We start from the raw sequence: 14,219 nt of genomic DNA, 5'->3' as shown, positions 1-14,219 counted from the left end.
GTTGAGGTTACATTCTATACCCCTTATATTAAAAAATTCAATCGAATGCGTCCCACTCAGATTTCATTAGAGTAAAACCAATAATATTAACAAATATTGAACTTATGTACACTCAAACTTGAGGACCCACATGTTAAACAGTACCATAAATTTCACAATAGAAAACTTGGGGGCCTGTATCATAATGGTTATCGCAGCAGTCTTTAAATTGAAGGCCATGAGTTTCGAATCCAGTCATTCTTTTACTGTAAGAAAATAATAATAATAATAATGTTCTTTATCTCCCACTAACTACTGTTACAGTTTTCGGAGGTGCTGGAATTTAGTCAAGCAGGAATTATTTTATGTGCCAGTAAATCTACCTACACGAGGCTGACGTATTTGAGCACCTTCAAATACCACCGGACTGAGCCAGGATCGAACCTGCCAAATTCGGATCAGAAGGCCAGCGCCTCCACCGTCTGAGCCTCTCAGCCCGGCGTAAGAAAATTATTTCAGTGTATTATTGAAATAGGGGTGACCACCAGTCCGCGTAATTTAATGCGTGTGTATGGTAATTCTTCATGCGTAAATTTGTGAGAGAGACTTTGGGAAATTCTGAACACTTCCTCCTTGTCAGGAACATCGTAGTTCACTCACGTAAGCCTAATATGTGTTTTATATATAGATACAGGTTATGTATAGAGGTGAAACAGAAAATTTTAAGTACAGCAAAAGCGAGATACCAATGTAAGGTGAGTTCCGCTGTATAGTTTGGGAAGGACGACCGTACCAAAGAAGAAGTAGAAGAAGAAGTCAAAATAAGGGACAAAACTCCTGTTCCTTAATTGCAGCTTCTCTTTCCCGAAATCTTAATAAATCATGGTTGTCGTTAAGTTATCTGCCCCCTTTGGTGCTTTGGCTGAATGGTTAGTGCTTCGTGGCCCTTCTTTTGTGTGTGTGTTTCTGTGATATCTTCATTCTTCGGAGTGTTGGACCTCTTCCATTTCCCTTCTGATTAGTGTTAATGGAGGATGGTTGACCAATTGTACTTCCTCTTGAAACAGTAATCATCACCACGGAATGGTCAGCATACTGGTCTTCGGCTGAGAGAGCCTTAGTACGATTACCGGCTGAGTCTGAGATTTTAATCGCGTCTCTAATTCCTGGAGATTGGGGGCTACGGGTTTGTGTTTGTATTCATATGCAACACATTACACGAAAAACAACCACAGAAACACGCAATAGTGAATATATATCTCTCCATATGTGATTGGTATTAGGAAAGGCATCCGGCCGCATACAAAGTGCTGTGCCAGGTAATTGGGAAAAGGCTAGAAAGAAGAGGAAAGAGTAGTTGTTAAATATTCCTCCCAGACTCTGGGTGGATCATCATAGAAATTCTGCTTTTAATTTTTAAGACATAGCGAAATGCACGGCTAACATAATGCTCGTTTGGAGGTTTATGCGGGAGGCATTTCATATTTTAACATTTCATCCTTAATTGTTATTATTGTTCAGTTATTTTAACAAAAATATTATCAATGAGTGTAGATGCATCAAGTGTAGCATAGACAAGTATGCAGTTCACACCAACACGCTAGATGTCACCACCGTTGCTGTTCGCACACCAGTCAATGCTGTTGAGATAGAGTTGTCCGGTATTGGTTTATTAAAGTATTTGGTGCAAGTGTATGCCCCTCAGGCGGGTTGCAATCAAGATGAAAAGAACAAGTTTCTTGAAGACCTTCAAGGGATCATCGGTGAAGAGAGGGCAATCGTCATCGGGACCTCAACGCACAGCTCAGGACAGACAGAAATGGCTATGAGAAGGTGATGGGACCACATGGCTTCGGGAAAAGGAATTCGGAAGGCGAACATCTCCTAGACTTCTGCAAAAGAAACTGTTTGGTAGTAAAAAACAGTTGGTTTAACAAAAGAGTCAGTCACAGGATTACCCGTTACAGCTGGGATGGATAGAGCAAGACGGTCATTGACTACGTCATTACAGATAAAGAAAGAAGTAGACGTGTGACTGATGTCAGGGTGATTCCAAGTGAGAACCTCAATAGCGACCACTGGTTATTAGTAGTAGATCTGAAAGACATTAAAGTACCAAAGATAACAACCAGGAAATTACCTAAGATTAAGGTGTGGGAACTACAACAGATTGGACAAAGGACAGACTATCGGGACCGTATAAGAGGACAACTGCCTACGGAAGAAGTGGAGAGTCGTGAGGTAGAGTGGACAAGATTTAAAAACACCTTGATAAAAGACGCAATAGAGGTTTGCGGGAAGACAAGTGTGAGAGTAAGGGGAAAAGAAACACCCTGGTGGAATGAGAGAGTAAGACCCTCACTAAAGGAAAGGAACATGCCACAAAAAGAATGAGATGAGAGAAATCCAAGCTGAACAGGTAAGGGTACGAGGGGAAGATCAAACACCTCGAGCAAGTTTACCGGGACAAGAAATTGAGAGTTAAAAGATTAGTAGAAGAGGAGAAGATAAAGTGCTGGGAGAAATTTACTCAAAAACTGAAGGAAGACAGCAGAGGCAATGTGAAACTTTTGTTCAGAGTGATCAAAAACAAAAGAAATTCAGTTGAAACCATCAAAGCAAGTGAGGATCCTAATAGAAATCTGGCCAGGAAAGAAGAGGGCATCAGAGAGGTTCTGAGGAATCATTTTGATCACCTGTTGAACAGGACAGAAGCAGATCAGAGAACAAAAGAACGAGCTGTTGAAACCTGCACAGAGGTACCTCCCATTACATGGGCAGAAACAGAAGCAGCCCTTAAGAAGATGCCTCAAGGGAAATCCCCAAGAATCGATGAAGTCAGCACAGACATGATTAAAGCAGCAGGAGTCCAGGGTTTACAGTGGCTACATAGAGTGCTCAATGCAGTTTGGAAAGATGGCAAGATACCTACTGATTGGAGCAAGTGTGTCATTATCCCCCTGTTTAAGATAGGAATTCACCGAAAATGCTCCAACTGCCGGGGAATAACACTCCTATCTCATGGGTTAAAGATTCTTGAGAAAATCTTAGAGAGCGGATTGCGAGTCATCTTAGAGCCACAATTTGAAGAAGAGCAGTATGGCTTCAGGCCTAGCAGGTCCACAATAGACCTAATCTTCAGTGTCCATATGTTAATGGAAAAATATTAAGAAAAAGGCAAAGATCTGTTTATGGTTTTCCTCGACATTGACCAGATATATGACAGCATTACAAGAGAGAAGATACGGAAATGCCTGAGAAAAAAGGAATGTGCCAGAGGGACTGGTGAGGAAAGTTCAGATGCTGTATGAGAACTGTACCACCTGTGTGCGATTGGGTGACGGACATCTATCCTGGTTCAAGACCGAAAGTGGAGACCAGCAAGGCAGTGCACTATCCCCATTATTTTCAACATCATGGATGACATAATGAAGAACATCAAGAAAACCTCTGATGAACCAAATGCAATGGCATTTGCTGATGATGTTATGATCTGGGGTGAAACTGAGGAACAGGTACAGTCGAGACTCAATGAATGGAAGATTAAGTTCCAGGAGTTCAGTCTCAAGATAAGCGAACTCAAAACAGTTGTGACGGCAATAGAGAGTGACGACCAGTGAACATCATGCTGCTAGAAAACCATCCACTAGAAAGTGTGGAAACCTTTACATACATCGGCAGTGTAATATCTCGAGATGCACTAGCCACAAAGGAGTTGGCAAATAGAGTGCAGAAGAGCTCTCACTTTTACCAGCGAGTACGAACATTCCTCTGGGATCCCAAAGTACCAACAAAATCAAAGCTGGTGATGTTCAATCAGTATTTTATACCAATCTCAACCTTTGGTATTGAAACCTGCACCCTCACTAAGGAAGACTCATCAAGGTTGCAGGCATCCTTAGGTCCACAATTCAAGAAACCAAACTGGACAAGTTGAGGAATGATGTGGTTAGGAAGGAAGCTGGGATTGTTACTTCATTGTTAGATCTGATCAGCATGTCCAGACTGAGGTGGTTTGTTCATGTAATGAGGATGGAGTCAACCTGGACAGCATTTGTTAACTTGGAGCGACATTTTGCAGGGAAACGGATGGTGGGAAGACCAAGAACCCACTGGATGGACATTGTAAAGATGGACATTGCAAACCGGGGAAGGACACTTGAGGACGTCATTAACAACAGAATGTATCTCAATAAGACAGAATGGAAGAGACTCGCCAACAGTACCCAGGAAACTGGAACTGTAAAATGATGGTGATGATGACTGATAAGTTTGAGACACGTGGAACGATTTGTGATATTCACAAAGAAAGATCGGGAAGAACGTGTGCAGCTACTAGTCCTGCTTCATCGGCTCTCGTGTTGGAAAGGCTTGCTATTTCTCCACAGAAGTCTGCTATGCAATGTGCACAGGAAGTTGGGATTAGCAGTACAAGTGTACAACAAATTTTGTATGGCACTAATTGGAAAGTTAACGTCCCACGATTGCTGCATGTGCTTAATGATGACGATCCTGATCGTTGACTGCAATTTTTCAAATGGTAAGTCAAGATGAACACTTTCTGACGAAGGTAGTGTGGTCTGATGAGGTGGAGTTTAAACTTCATGGAACAGTGAATCGACATATCTGTGTCTACTGGGCACTGGAAAATCTGCATGTTCATGTGGACAAGGCGGTCAATTTACCAGGGATTAATTTCTGGTGTGGACTGTCATCTAGGGGTTTAGTAGGACCCCTTTTATTTGATGGTACTGTCGCTGGAGAAGTGTACTTGGAAATGTTGTGCACATAAATTTTACGAGCTGTACATGCAGTTTATGGAGAGCTGATGATGATGTCTTCTACCAACAGGACGGGGCGCCACCACATTCCCATGTAGCAGTACGAAATTTCCTGGATGACAATCTGCAGGAACATTGGATTGGACGAAGAGGATCCATGAGTTCCCCTCACGGTCGCCAGATTTTACCCGTATGGATTTTAACTGTGGGGAACTGTGAAGATCAAGTCTACTGTTTCAACGTAAGCTGCGTTTACTAGAGGCCTTTTGCCAGGAGATTACTGCAGCATGTGTAGCAGTCTCAATTGCAACATTGACCTACGTAGTTGCAGCAGCCACTTGTTGTCCTGCTATCTGTCTGGCAGCCAATGGTGACAATTTTGAAAATCTAATATAAACCATATGCTTTACTGAAGACACTTCTACCTGTGTGATCAATATTTGAAATATATAATAATAAATTAATAAATAATTTTTGTTCCAAAAGAAGTGTATACATTTTTCTGGCGGACTCTGTAGTATATGATTGCCGCATTTCTAACGTAATGTTAAGCAATGGACCTTGTGTGGTGGGAAATAAAACTTTCCACTTTCAGAAAAAATATAAATTGGAAATGGAAGGTGATTGTAGCTGCAGGGAATAGTAGCCTATACTAGATACATTTTCTTTTGCTATTCTGTAAATTGTACAGTACATTCTTCCATCTTTGTAAAATGAGCCTGTTACAGGAGGTTCGATTTCCATTAAAGTTCATACTGGCTATAATTGACCATTTATCTTTCATATGAATAGAGGTTTTTCTAAAATTTAAGAACACACAAACAGTGTACTCTCTTAACAAAGATTTCTATATGATAATTTCATTAGAGACCCTCATTACAAATGACTAGGATAACATCTCACTATACTGTATATTTGCCGTGAAATAGCAATGGATTACTGTTACTACTATTAAGAATTAACTTTTCGTTGGAAAATTTTCTTAGTGAAGATATAAATGTAGTCGCCGAAACTTATTACAGCAAATTTTCCAAAGGATGTCTCCAAACATTCCAGACTCCTGTTGCATATAATATTCACGATTTTGTAGCTGCATTACCAATTGTGGTACAGGAGAATATGAATTGCACCAGGTTAAATCTCAAAGTGATTCATCCTCTATTAAGCACAGTATAAAATGGAAATGTAATTATGAATAATTGTCCGTTCAAGTGAGGGATGTACGATTATGTGGGAGTTGTGGGAATATTCTTTGTATTATATGATTTATAGTGTGATGAGGACATAGCGCTGATTACAGGCATTTACTCTACTTGATTTCCTTTTCTCATCAAAATGCAAACGCTTGTGACAAACCTCTTCTGTACAACAGCTTGCCTACTCCAGCAGCAGCTGTCTGGCGTTCTGGCTCAGCGCAATGGAATGGATAAGTGTGGCCTGAGGAACTCCTGAGAGACACGCACTCATGCTTCCCATTAAATTCAGCCACAGCTGTCATGTAATTGTGCAAGCTTTACCTCTCAATATTAAACCTGATATGTTGATCTCCTCACTTGAGAGAGATTCAGTCGTGAAAATGAAGTTCTTTCCACAGATAGACTAGTAAACCTAATTAAGAATTGTTTCTAGTATTATTGGAATCATACATATTCAAGTGGTGGTTGATAGCTGTGTAGGCGTTTTGTCAGTTCTCAAAGGTAGTGCTTTCTCTCCTTTGAATCAGTCAGGATCTTTGCTGAATATTTTCAGTTCTGTCATTTTTATTGCAATTAGAATCTGTTCATAAACTTTTTATAAATATTTCAGAGTTATCGATTCAGATGGGGAGTTTCTTCTCATTGAGGCAGCTGAGTTTCTTCCTTCTTGGGCAACCCCTGAAACTTGCGAACGAAGGGTATGTAGATATTTTCTTTTTTCTGCAATATTTGTGAGATTTCTTGTATGTAGTACTGTATATCTTTGGAATATAGCTGTTCTTGTTTTTTCAGGTTTACCTGTACAAAGGAGCTGTTCATATCATCCCTCCATCACAGCTGAATGTTGATAAAATCCCTTCTCTGACTGTAGAAGAAGCCTTGGAACAAATTCATAGAGACCCAAAACATACGGAAGCAAACCAGGCCATACAAAGAACTATTCAAGAAAGGATTAAAGGGTATAAAATATAATTAATTTAAATATTACAGTTTGAAAATGTTTTCTCGTGTAGCATTCTGCTATTTAAATCCTTCTGGCTTGCTGATTGATGGATGAAGTGACTGACATAAACTTTAGAATACTTTGTGTACTTCTCTTTAAACTATAGTAATGTTAAATGCATACAGGTATTTAGAAGTCTTAATGGTTGACTTCTTTGGTTGATTTTGATCTTCTGAAGTGAACAGTTGCCACCTATGTAACTGTTTCAGTAATCCTTTTGAGGCATTTCCTGGGAATCCTGCACCAGTATCTAGATGTACAACATATATTGGTGAATGATTTCAGAGTAGGTTTTAGGTTCAGCGTAGGTATTGAAGGCGTGATAAATACCCGAACCACCAATGACAGGAGTAAAATACTTAATAATTTTTGCGGACCTCAAAATCAGGAAGCAAGTTTCGCAGCCTAATGGTTGGCCTTAGAACTCTCAAGAAGACTGAATCTCCAAACTTGAAATTACCAGTTTTGCAATCCTTATTATAATAATGCTTCACACGAGCGTGAGAAGCAAGAAGGTTGCAGTAGGCTCTAGCCCAAGTTTCTCAAATAGGAGGCTGCTCAATAACCTCTGGCAAAAGGTCATTAATTGACTAGAGATAGGCTAAGTGTGGATTAGGAGACAGTGCAAACCTAAACTTGACAGGCTTTTGCCCATGTGATTCATGCTTAGAGGAAATAAATGCCAAGGACAACTATTGCTAGGTAAAATCCCAATGAGATCGATCATTCGAGTGGTAAGCCGTTGGCGCTGAGCTCAAATTGCAATTAAAACATGCATATGAGAAATTTGGAGTGTGGAGAAGTTATACCTAGAGGAAAGCAGAACCTCTTGAATTCAAATAAACCGGGCGAGTTGGCCGTGCGCGTAGAGGCGCGCGGCTGTGAGCTTGCATCCGGGAGATAGTAGGTTCGAATCCCACTATCGGCAGCCCTGAAGATGGTTTTCCGTGGTTTCCCATTTTCACACCAGGCAAATGCTGGGGCTGTACCTTAATTAAGGCCACGGCCGCTTCCTTCCAAATCCTAGGCCTTTCCTATCCCATCGTCGCCATAAGACCTATCTGTGTCGGTGCGACGTAAAGCCTCTAGCAAGAATTCAAATACCAGGTCCTGGGAAGGACCAGACTTTCCTAAAAATCTGTTTCAAACCCAAGACAATACTTTTTGTTGTGGTATCACACATGGAAAACAATCAGTGAAACAGGAAAATGCATCAGTACAAACTAGCACATATCTTTTGTCTGACCTAGAATGAGGGAAGGTCCTACATGGTCCATGAAAAGCTTCATGGGACGAGTAGCTTGTTCAGAAGATAGAAAACCTATTTGGATATTCTGAGCTGGCTTAAGGAACAGACTAAAAGATTGAATATACTTTGAAATATCTCCATCCATACCCTTTCATATAACATAATTTCTAATTGTAGTTTCGGTCTTAAAGATGCTAAAATGACCACCCATACAAGAAATATGAAAATATTTGAAAATTATAGGTACCAAAGCAGATGGAAGAACGACCTTCAGTTTACGATTGTAGCAAGAACAACAAAACACACCATCTTTGATGACATGTGGTTTCACTTCTCCATCAGAAATTTGCTGTATTATGTCAGAGTTTCATCTTTACCTTGATGTTTGCACAACCCCTGAAACAACTCGGGTAGTTCTAAAATAGAATTAACAACTTCAACCTTCTCTTCTTCCACTAGATCATCAGTTAACTTTGATTTTGACTGATAATGGTCTCTGGTAAGACCAAAACTAGTTTCAACAAATATATGTAATATTTTTTAAAGGTTACAACAAACAGTATTGAATAGGTGGAAAACTTTAGCTTTTATTTTTACACTATATTGATCGTCAATACGGCAATACTACATAATGTAATCTTATATAGGCCTGTTATTTGATTAACATATCATATTTAAATAAATCATTGAGCCATCGTCAGCATTGGAAAAGGCATTTAATGTTAGTGTATATTATTGAATGTATGTCCACAATGTCTTATATAAAATAAAATATGTATTAAAAGTTAGTGCAGTAAAATCTTGTGAATAAAAATTAATCTCTCCATCTACTGAAATTTTTGTTTCTTAAGTAATGTTGCTGTAATTTTGTGGCTATCTTGTATATAGTCAGTACGGAATTGAAAAGGTGACACAGAAATTATTATTCAGAACTGTAGAAGGTGTCTGGGAATAGGTCCATGTAATTTTGTATAAATAGGCCTAAGAGTGAAGAAAATATAAATTATGTTAAAAACAATCATAATATACTCCACTGGTCAATGAGTAGACATTGAATACACACACCCATACCACTACAGTATATTATGATTACTTTGTTTTCAACATGTTAATTTATATTTTTTCATTCTTCGACCTAATAATTTTTATTCACAATATGTTACTGTCATTACATGATATTTTACCCACTAGCTTTTAATACATATTTTATGATAAGTTATGTTATAAGACTTTATACAAGGGCTGTAAAAAAAGTAGTGCCAATATTGATAGAATGCAATATTTAATGAACTAACACGTACAGTTCCTTTACATTCGTTCAGTATAGTCACCCGCAAAGTCTGTTACCTTTTGCCAAATGTTGGGAAGCCATTGGGGACTGTTGGCAAGGCATTCTAGTTGATGACAATAATGGAGTGCCCTACTATGTGGAGTACAGATACCATGTCAGGAAATCTGCACCTTGTAGGGGTCCTTAAACTTTGGAAACGGGTTGAAGTTACAAGGACTCATGTCTGGCATGTACGGAGGATGTTCGAAGACCTCCCAATGCCACTGTCGCAATAAGAGCTTGACATTGTATGCAACATGACAACGTTCATTGTCATATACGATAGGTCAAATGTCTTGCAATATATGTGGATGCTTGCGTTGCATAGCTGGACGCAGATATCGCTCCAGAAATCGGCAATATGATGGTTTGTTTTTCAGGCACAGCATGTGTAAGAATAACACCCTCGTAGTCATATGTCACAGTCAGCATAAGCTTCACCTGACTGGGTTCCTGTCAAAATTTTTGTGAAAGTGGCAAACCTGGATGGTGCCATTCATTCGATTGATGCTGTAATTTAGGCTCATAGGGTCATGCCCACGTCTCACCAGTGGCGGCGGTACATTGCAGAAATGCATCTCCTTTGTTGCGGTATCTGTCCAGGTGGATGCCAGCCAGTGCATACTGGTGCCATTTCTGCACGTCGGTCAGTTGATGTTGAACCTAACGGGATGCAATTTTCCTCAAGTTAAAACATTTCATCAGTATGTGGCATATTGTTTGATGACTGAGACCAACGTCTGTGGATAATTCCCGGACAGGCCAGGCTATCCATGGTCCACAGAATCGAAACCACTCACGATGTCCATCTTATCTTGAAGAATGGACGGCCAACCTGTGCGGTGTAAAATCTGCAGTCTCATTTTGAGCCGCACTAGACGCCTTGACCCATCACGCAACCATCTTATACGGTAATGCATTCTCGCCACAGGCTTCACTTAATCCTCTGTAACATTCTGATGCATTCTTGCCACAGGCAACCTCGATTTTAATCCACAAATGCTGATCACCTTTTCAAAACATGCTTTAGAGCGATGAAAGAGACACTCTTCACTTCAGTGCCACACAGCAACACCACTCCCAACTGGATGACCGTCGAATGTATACTACACATCGACAACAGCGCCACCTGACCACTCCCATATCCTTTTTGTGCATCCCTGATCTCAAAGATGATTAACATAGTGATCAAAATTCTTGCTATATATGATGAGGTCGTCAAGGTATTGGAAAACAAACTTAAACTTGTTGTCCAAAGGAATTTTGTCCAACAAAGAACATAACATAGAAGCACTAGTAACAAGATTGGAAGGAACACATTTGAATTTTTAAAATTCCAGTCGGCTGTTAAATGCTTACATTCCTCAGCAGGAGGTATTTGGTGGTAAGCTTAATTCAGATACACTGAAGTGAAGGCTTTGGCATTACTGTACATGACAGATTCAATAACAATATTCTGGTTCAGAATCTGAATAATAAATCGCAGTACGAAATCCACCTTGTGGCCTAGGAAGAGGAAATACTGGTGACAAATGTGTAGGTGTGAATGTTCTGATTGCACCTTGATCTAACATAGTCTGGATTTGCTCCCTGAGGACTTTTGTTTTGGATGGGGCTGATACCGGCGGTTGTTTTACAGAGGAATGATTGGTAACGTCAATTTTGTACTTCAGGAGGTTAGTTAATCCAAGCTGATCCATCAGGATTTAGGAAAATTCCTTACACAGTCTGTGAATACACTAGACTCTGCTTGTTCAGATGACAGGTATGGTCAATCAGGCAGAGCAACTTCAATGGACAACAACAGGTGCTTATTACACCTGACATTCCCATTGCGAGAGTATTGAGAGAACACAGTGACCTTAAGATTCATTCTAAACAGAAAGTGAATATATAATGCGGCTAAATTAAGAATGAGCTCAGATTGCACGAGGAATTGGCCCCTAGTACGATTGCACAGCGTAACCCTTTAACAACCACTAAACTGAACTTTGAAGGAAAGGAACCAATACATATAGAAACTCTAAATCTTCCAAGAATACAACTTGCTTTCATCCACAGTCACATACATAGAAGATACACAGTCTAGTCTATTAAACTTGCTGCAACACTTCAGCAATTCATATAGTTAAAAAAATTTCAGACACTACGCTCCCAGAATCAGTTAGGACAGACATGGGTACCTTACGCACTTCCAAACTCAAATAGGTCAATTTAGGTGGATGAAAAGCCATAACACAATTCCATTGTTGCAAATAATCAGGAAACACCAATGAATGGCATTCAAACAAACTTGAATGGTCAGAATAACCTTCCGTTTTAGGAATGAGCATTGGCTGATTATGATTTATCTCTTCAGGATCAATTTTCCTGCTACTCTGTTACATGATGGTTTGCCTAGTCAACTCTTGTTGCTTGGTTCACCATTTCACCATCAGATGATTGGATTCGATTTCTTTGAAGTGTAGGACAGTGAGAAAATAAATGCGCATGCCCACTGACTTCCTACAAGGGGCTGAGAACCGGCATTACCACTGCTATGTTTAGGGGATTGCTGCCTAGGGCATGTATGGTGTAGATGAGCAACAGGTTTACACAGAAAACAACGTTGTGATTTGTCTACAGAAGGTAAAAGAGGTACAGAAGAGTTACCAGATGACCAGATTCTTAAATTTCTGGCAGTACTGGGAATCGAATCTGGGCCTCAGAGAATAACAGCTAGTAGTGTTAACTGTTATGCTATGAGGTGGGAGTATGGAGTATGGTGTTACATTTTTCAAGCATAAGGCTATTCACTGTGCCGGGCTGAGTGGCTCAGGCGAATGAGGCTCAGGCGAATGAGGCACTAAGCCTTCTGACCCCAACATGGCAGGTTGGAATCTGACTCAGTCTGGTGATATTTGAAGGTGCTTAAATACATTAGCATCATGTCGGTAGATTTACGTGGCACGTAAAAGAATTCCTTCGGAACTAAATTCCAGTACCTTGGCGCCTCCGAAAAGCATAAAAGTAGTTAGTGGCATGTAAAGCAAATAAAGGGTAGGGGCAGCAGATCCATAATAGACTATATCATAACCAACTTTGAAGTCAGGAAAACTGTTTGGAATGGGCAGGTATTCTGGGAATTTTTTGAGGCCTAGAATAGAGAAATTGAAATCTATCTGCAGACGAATTAGGGTAGAGAATCTCCAGGACGAAGAAATTAAAAGTACATGGATACGATAGGTAAAAAGTTCCAAACAGTAGACAGTAAGCAGGATCAGGATATGGGAAGAGAATGGGTGGCATACAGGGATGTTGTAGTAGAAAGTGATACAAATGCCTAGAAATAACTGTGTAAAGATTGGAAAAAGCAAAAAAGTCTTGGTGGAAGGTTGAAGTGAGGTCAACTTGTCAACGTAAAAAGAAGTCACATTAAAAATGGCTCCAAATAAGGACTGATGCAGACAGGGAATTGTATGCAGTTGAAAGAAACAGCGAGACAAATCATGTTGTTTCCAGGAAGAAGTTGTGGGAAGATATCCGTAATAACCTGGAAGCAGCAGAGAAACCTTTCTGAACACTAATAAAGAATCTTAGAAAGGGAGGGGAGAATGAAAAGTGTTTTGGGTAATTCAAGTGAACTCATAGTAGATCCCAGGTTATCACTGAACAGGTGGAAGGAATATTTTGAAAATCTTCTCAACATAAAAGGAACAACCAAGCTCATGGGGAGGAAGCAGTAAAAATGAAAATAAAAATCCACAGCCTGTTTCCAGTCATTCAACTGTGTCAGGAAAGGAATGAATGAAGCTACCATCTAGCGACAAGGATAGGAATACTGCTGGCTGCTGAAGCCTATCACGCTTCTCTGAGGCAATGATTAATGACTGACAGATGAAATAAAATGAAAAGATATTGGAGAGTGGTGTTGCGGGAATTAAAAACTACAGGGAAAACCAGAGTACTCCACTTCTTCCAGCACAAATCTCACATGGAGTGACGCTGCTGCCTGAGCCATGTAGGCACAGGAAGACAGTGATGTTTGTGAAATTACCCTTAAAAAACTGGAAAGTGTGGTAAATAAATTTCATTGTCATGAAGCAGCAGGGATAGACTTGAAATGATGAAGTATAGTGGAAAGAAAGAAAGGAATGAAACGGCTTCGCAAAGTAATAAGGTTAGCATGGAAACTCTAGTATGGTACCTTGTGATTGGACGAAAGCAGTAATTGCACTTATCTCTAAGAAAGGGGACAGGGAGGATTGCAACAACTATCGAGGTACAATATTTCATTGATCAGTATATCAGGCAAGGTGTTCACTGGAATTTTGAAAGGGAAGGTACAATCAGTGATTGAGAATAAGTTAGATGTAATCCATTGTGGTTTCAGACCACAGAGAGGCTCTTAGGATCAGATTTTCTGTAGGCACCAGGTTATTGAAAAATGTTACGAGAGGAATAGAGAGTTACATTTGTTTTGTAGATGTACAGAAATCAAATTAGGGATTACTGAGAGAAAAGATGTTATTATGGGATTAAGGATAGATTATTAGAAACGGTTGAAAGTGTTTGTCAACAATTGGGCTACAGTGAGGATTGATTGTAGAATGAGTTCTTGATTCAAGGTACTTCCACGAGTTAGATAAGGTCGTAATCTTTCACATTTGTTGTTCATAGTTTACATGGATCATCTGCTGAA

At 39.8% G+C, this 14,219-nt stretch overlaps 1 protein-coding gene across 1 annotated transcript in view; it reads left to right on the top strand.

The window, feature by feature from the left end:
* Positions 1-14,219, top strand: part of ecd (ecdysoneless) — a 197,796-nt gene that overhangs the window by 52,421 nt on the left and 131,156 nt on the right. Inside the window, exons 3-4 of the mRNA XM_067136676.2 lie at positions 6,567-6,654; positions 6,749-6,915. Of these exons, the coding sequence (XP_066992777.2) occupies positions 6,567-6,654; positions 6,749-6,915 (255 nt within the window). The remainder of the gene's footprint in view (positions 1-6,566; positions 6,655-6,748; positions 6,916-14,219) is intronic.

Source organism: Anabrus simplex, chromosome 1, assembly GCF_040414725.1.
Source record: "Anabrus simplex isolate iqAnaSimp1 chromosome 1, ASM4041472v1, whole genome shotgun sequence".
NCBI classification, from domain to species: Eukaryota; Metazoa; Arthropoda; class Insecta; order Orthoptera; family Tettigoniidae; genus Anabrus; species Anabrus simplex.
Note: the sequence above shows the minus strand (reverse complement) of the source record. Positions and strands in the feature narration are given on the sequence as shown.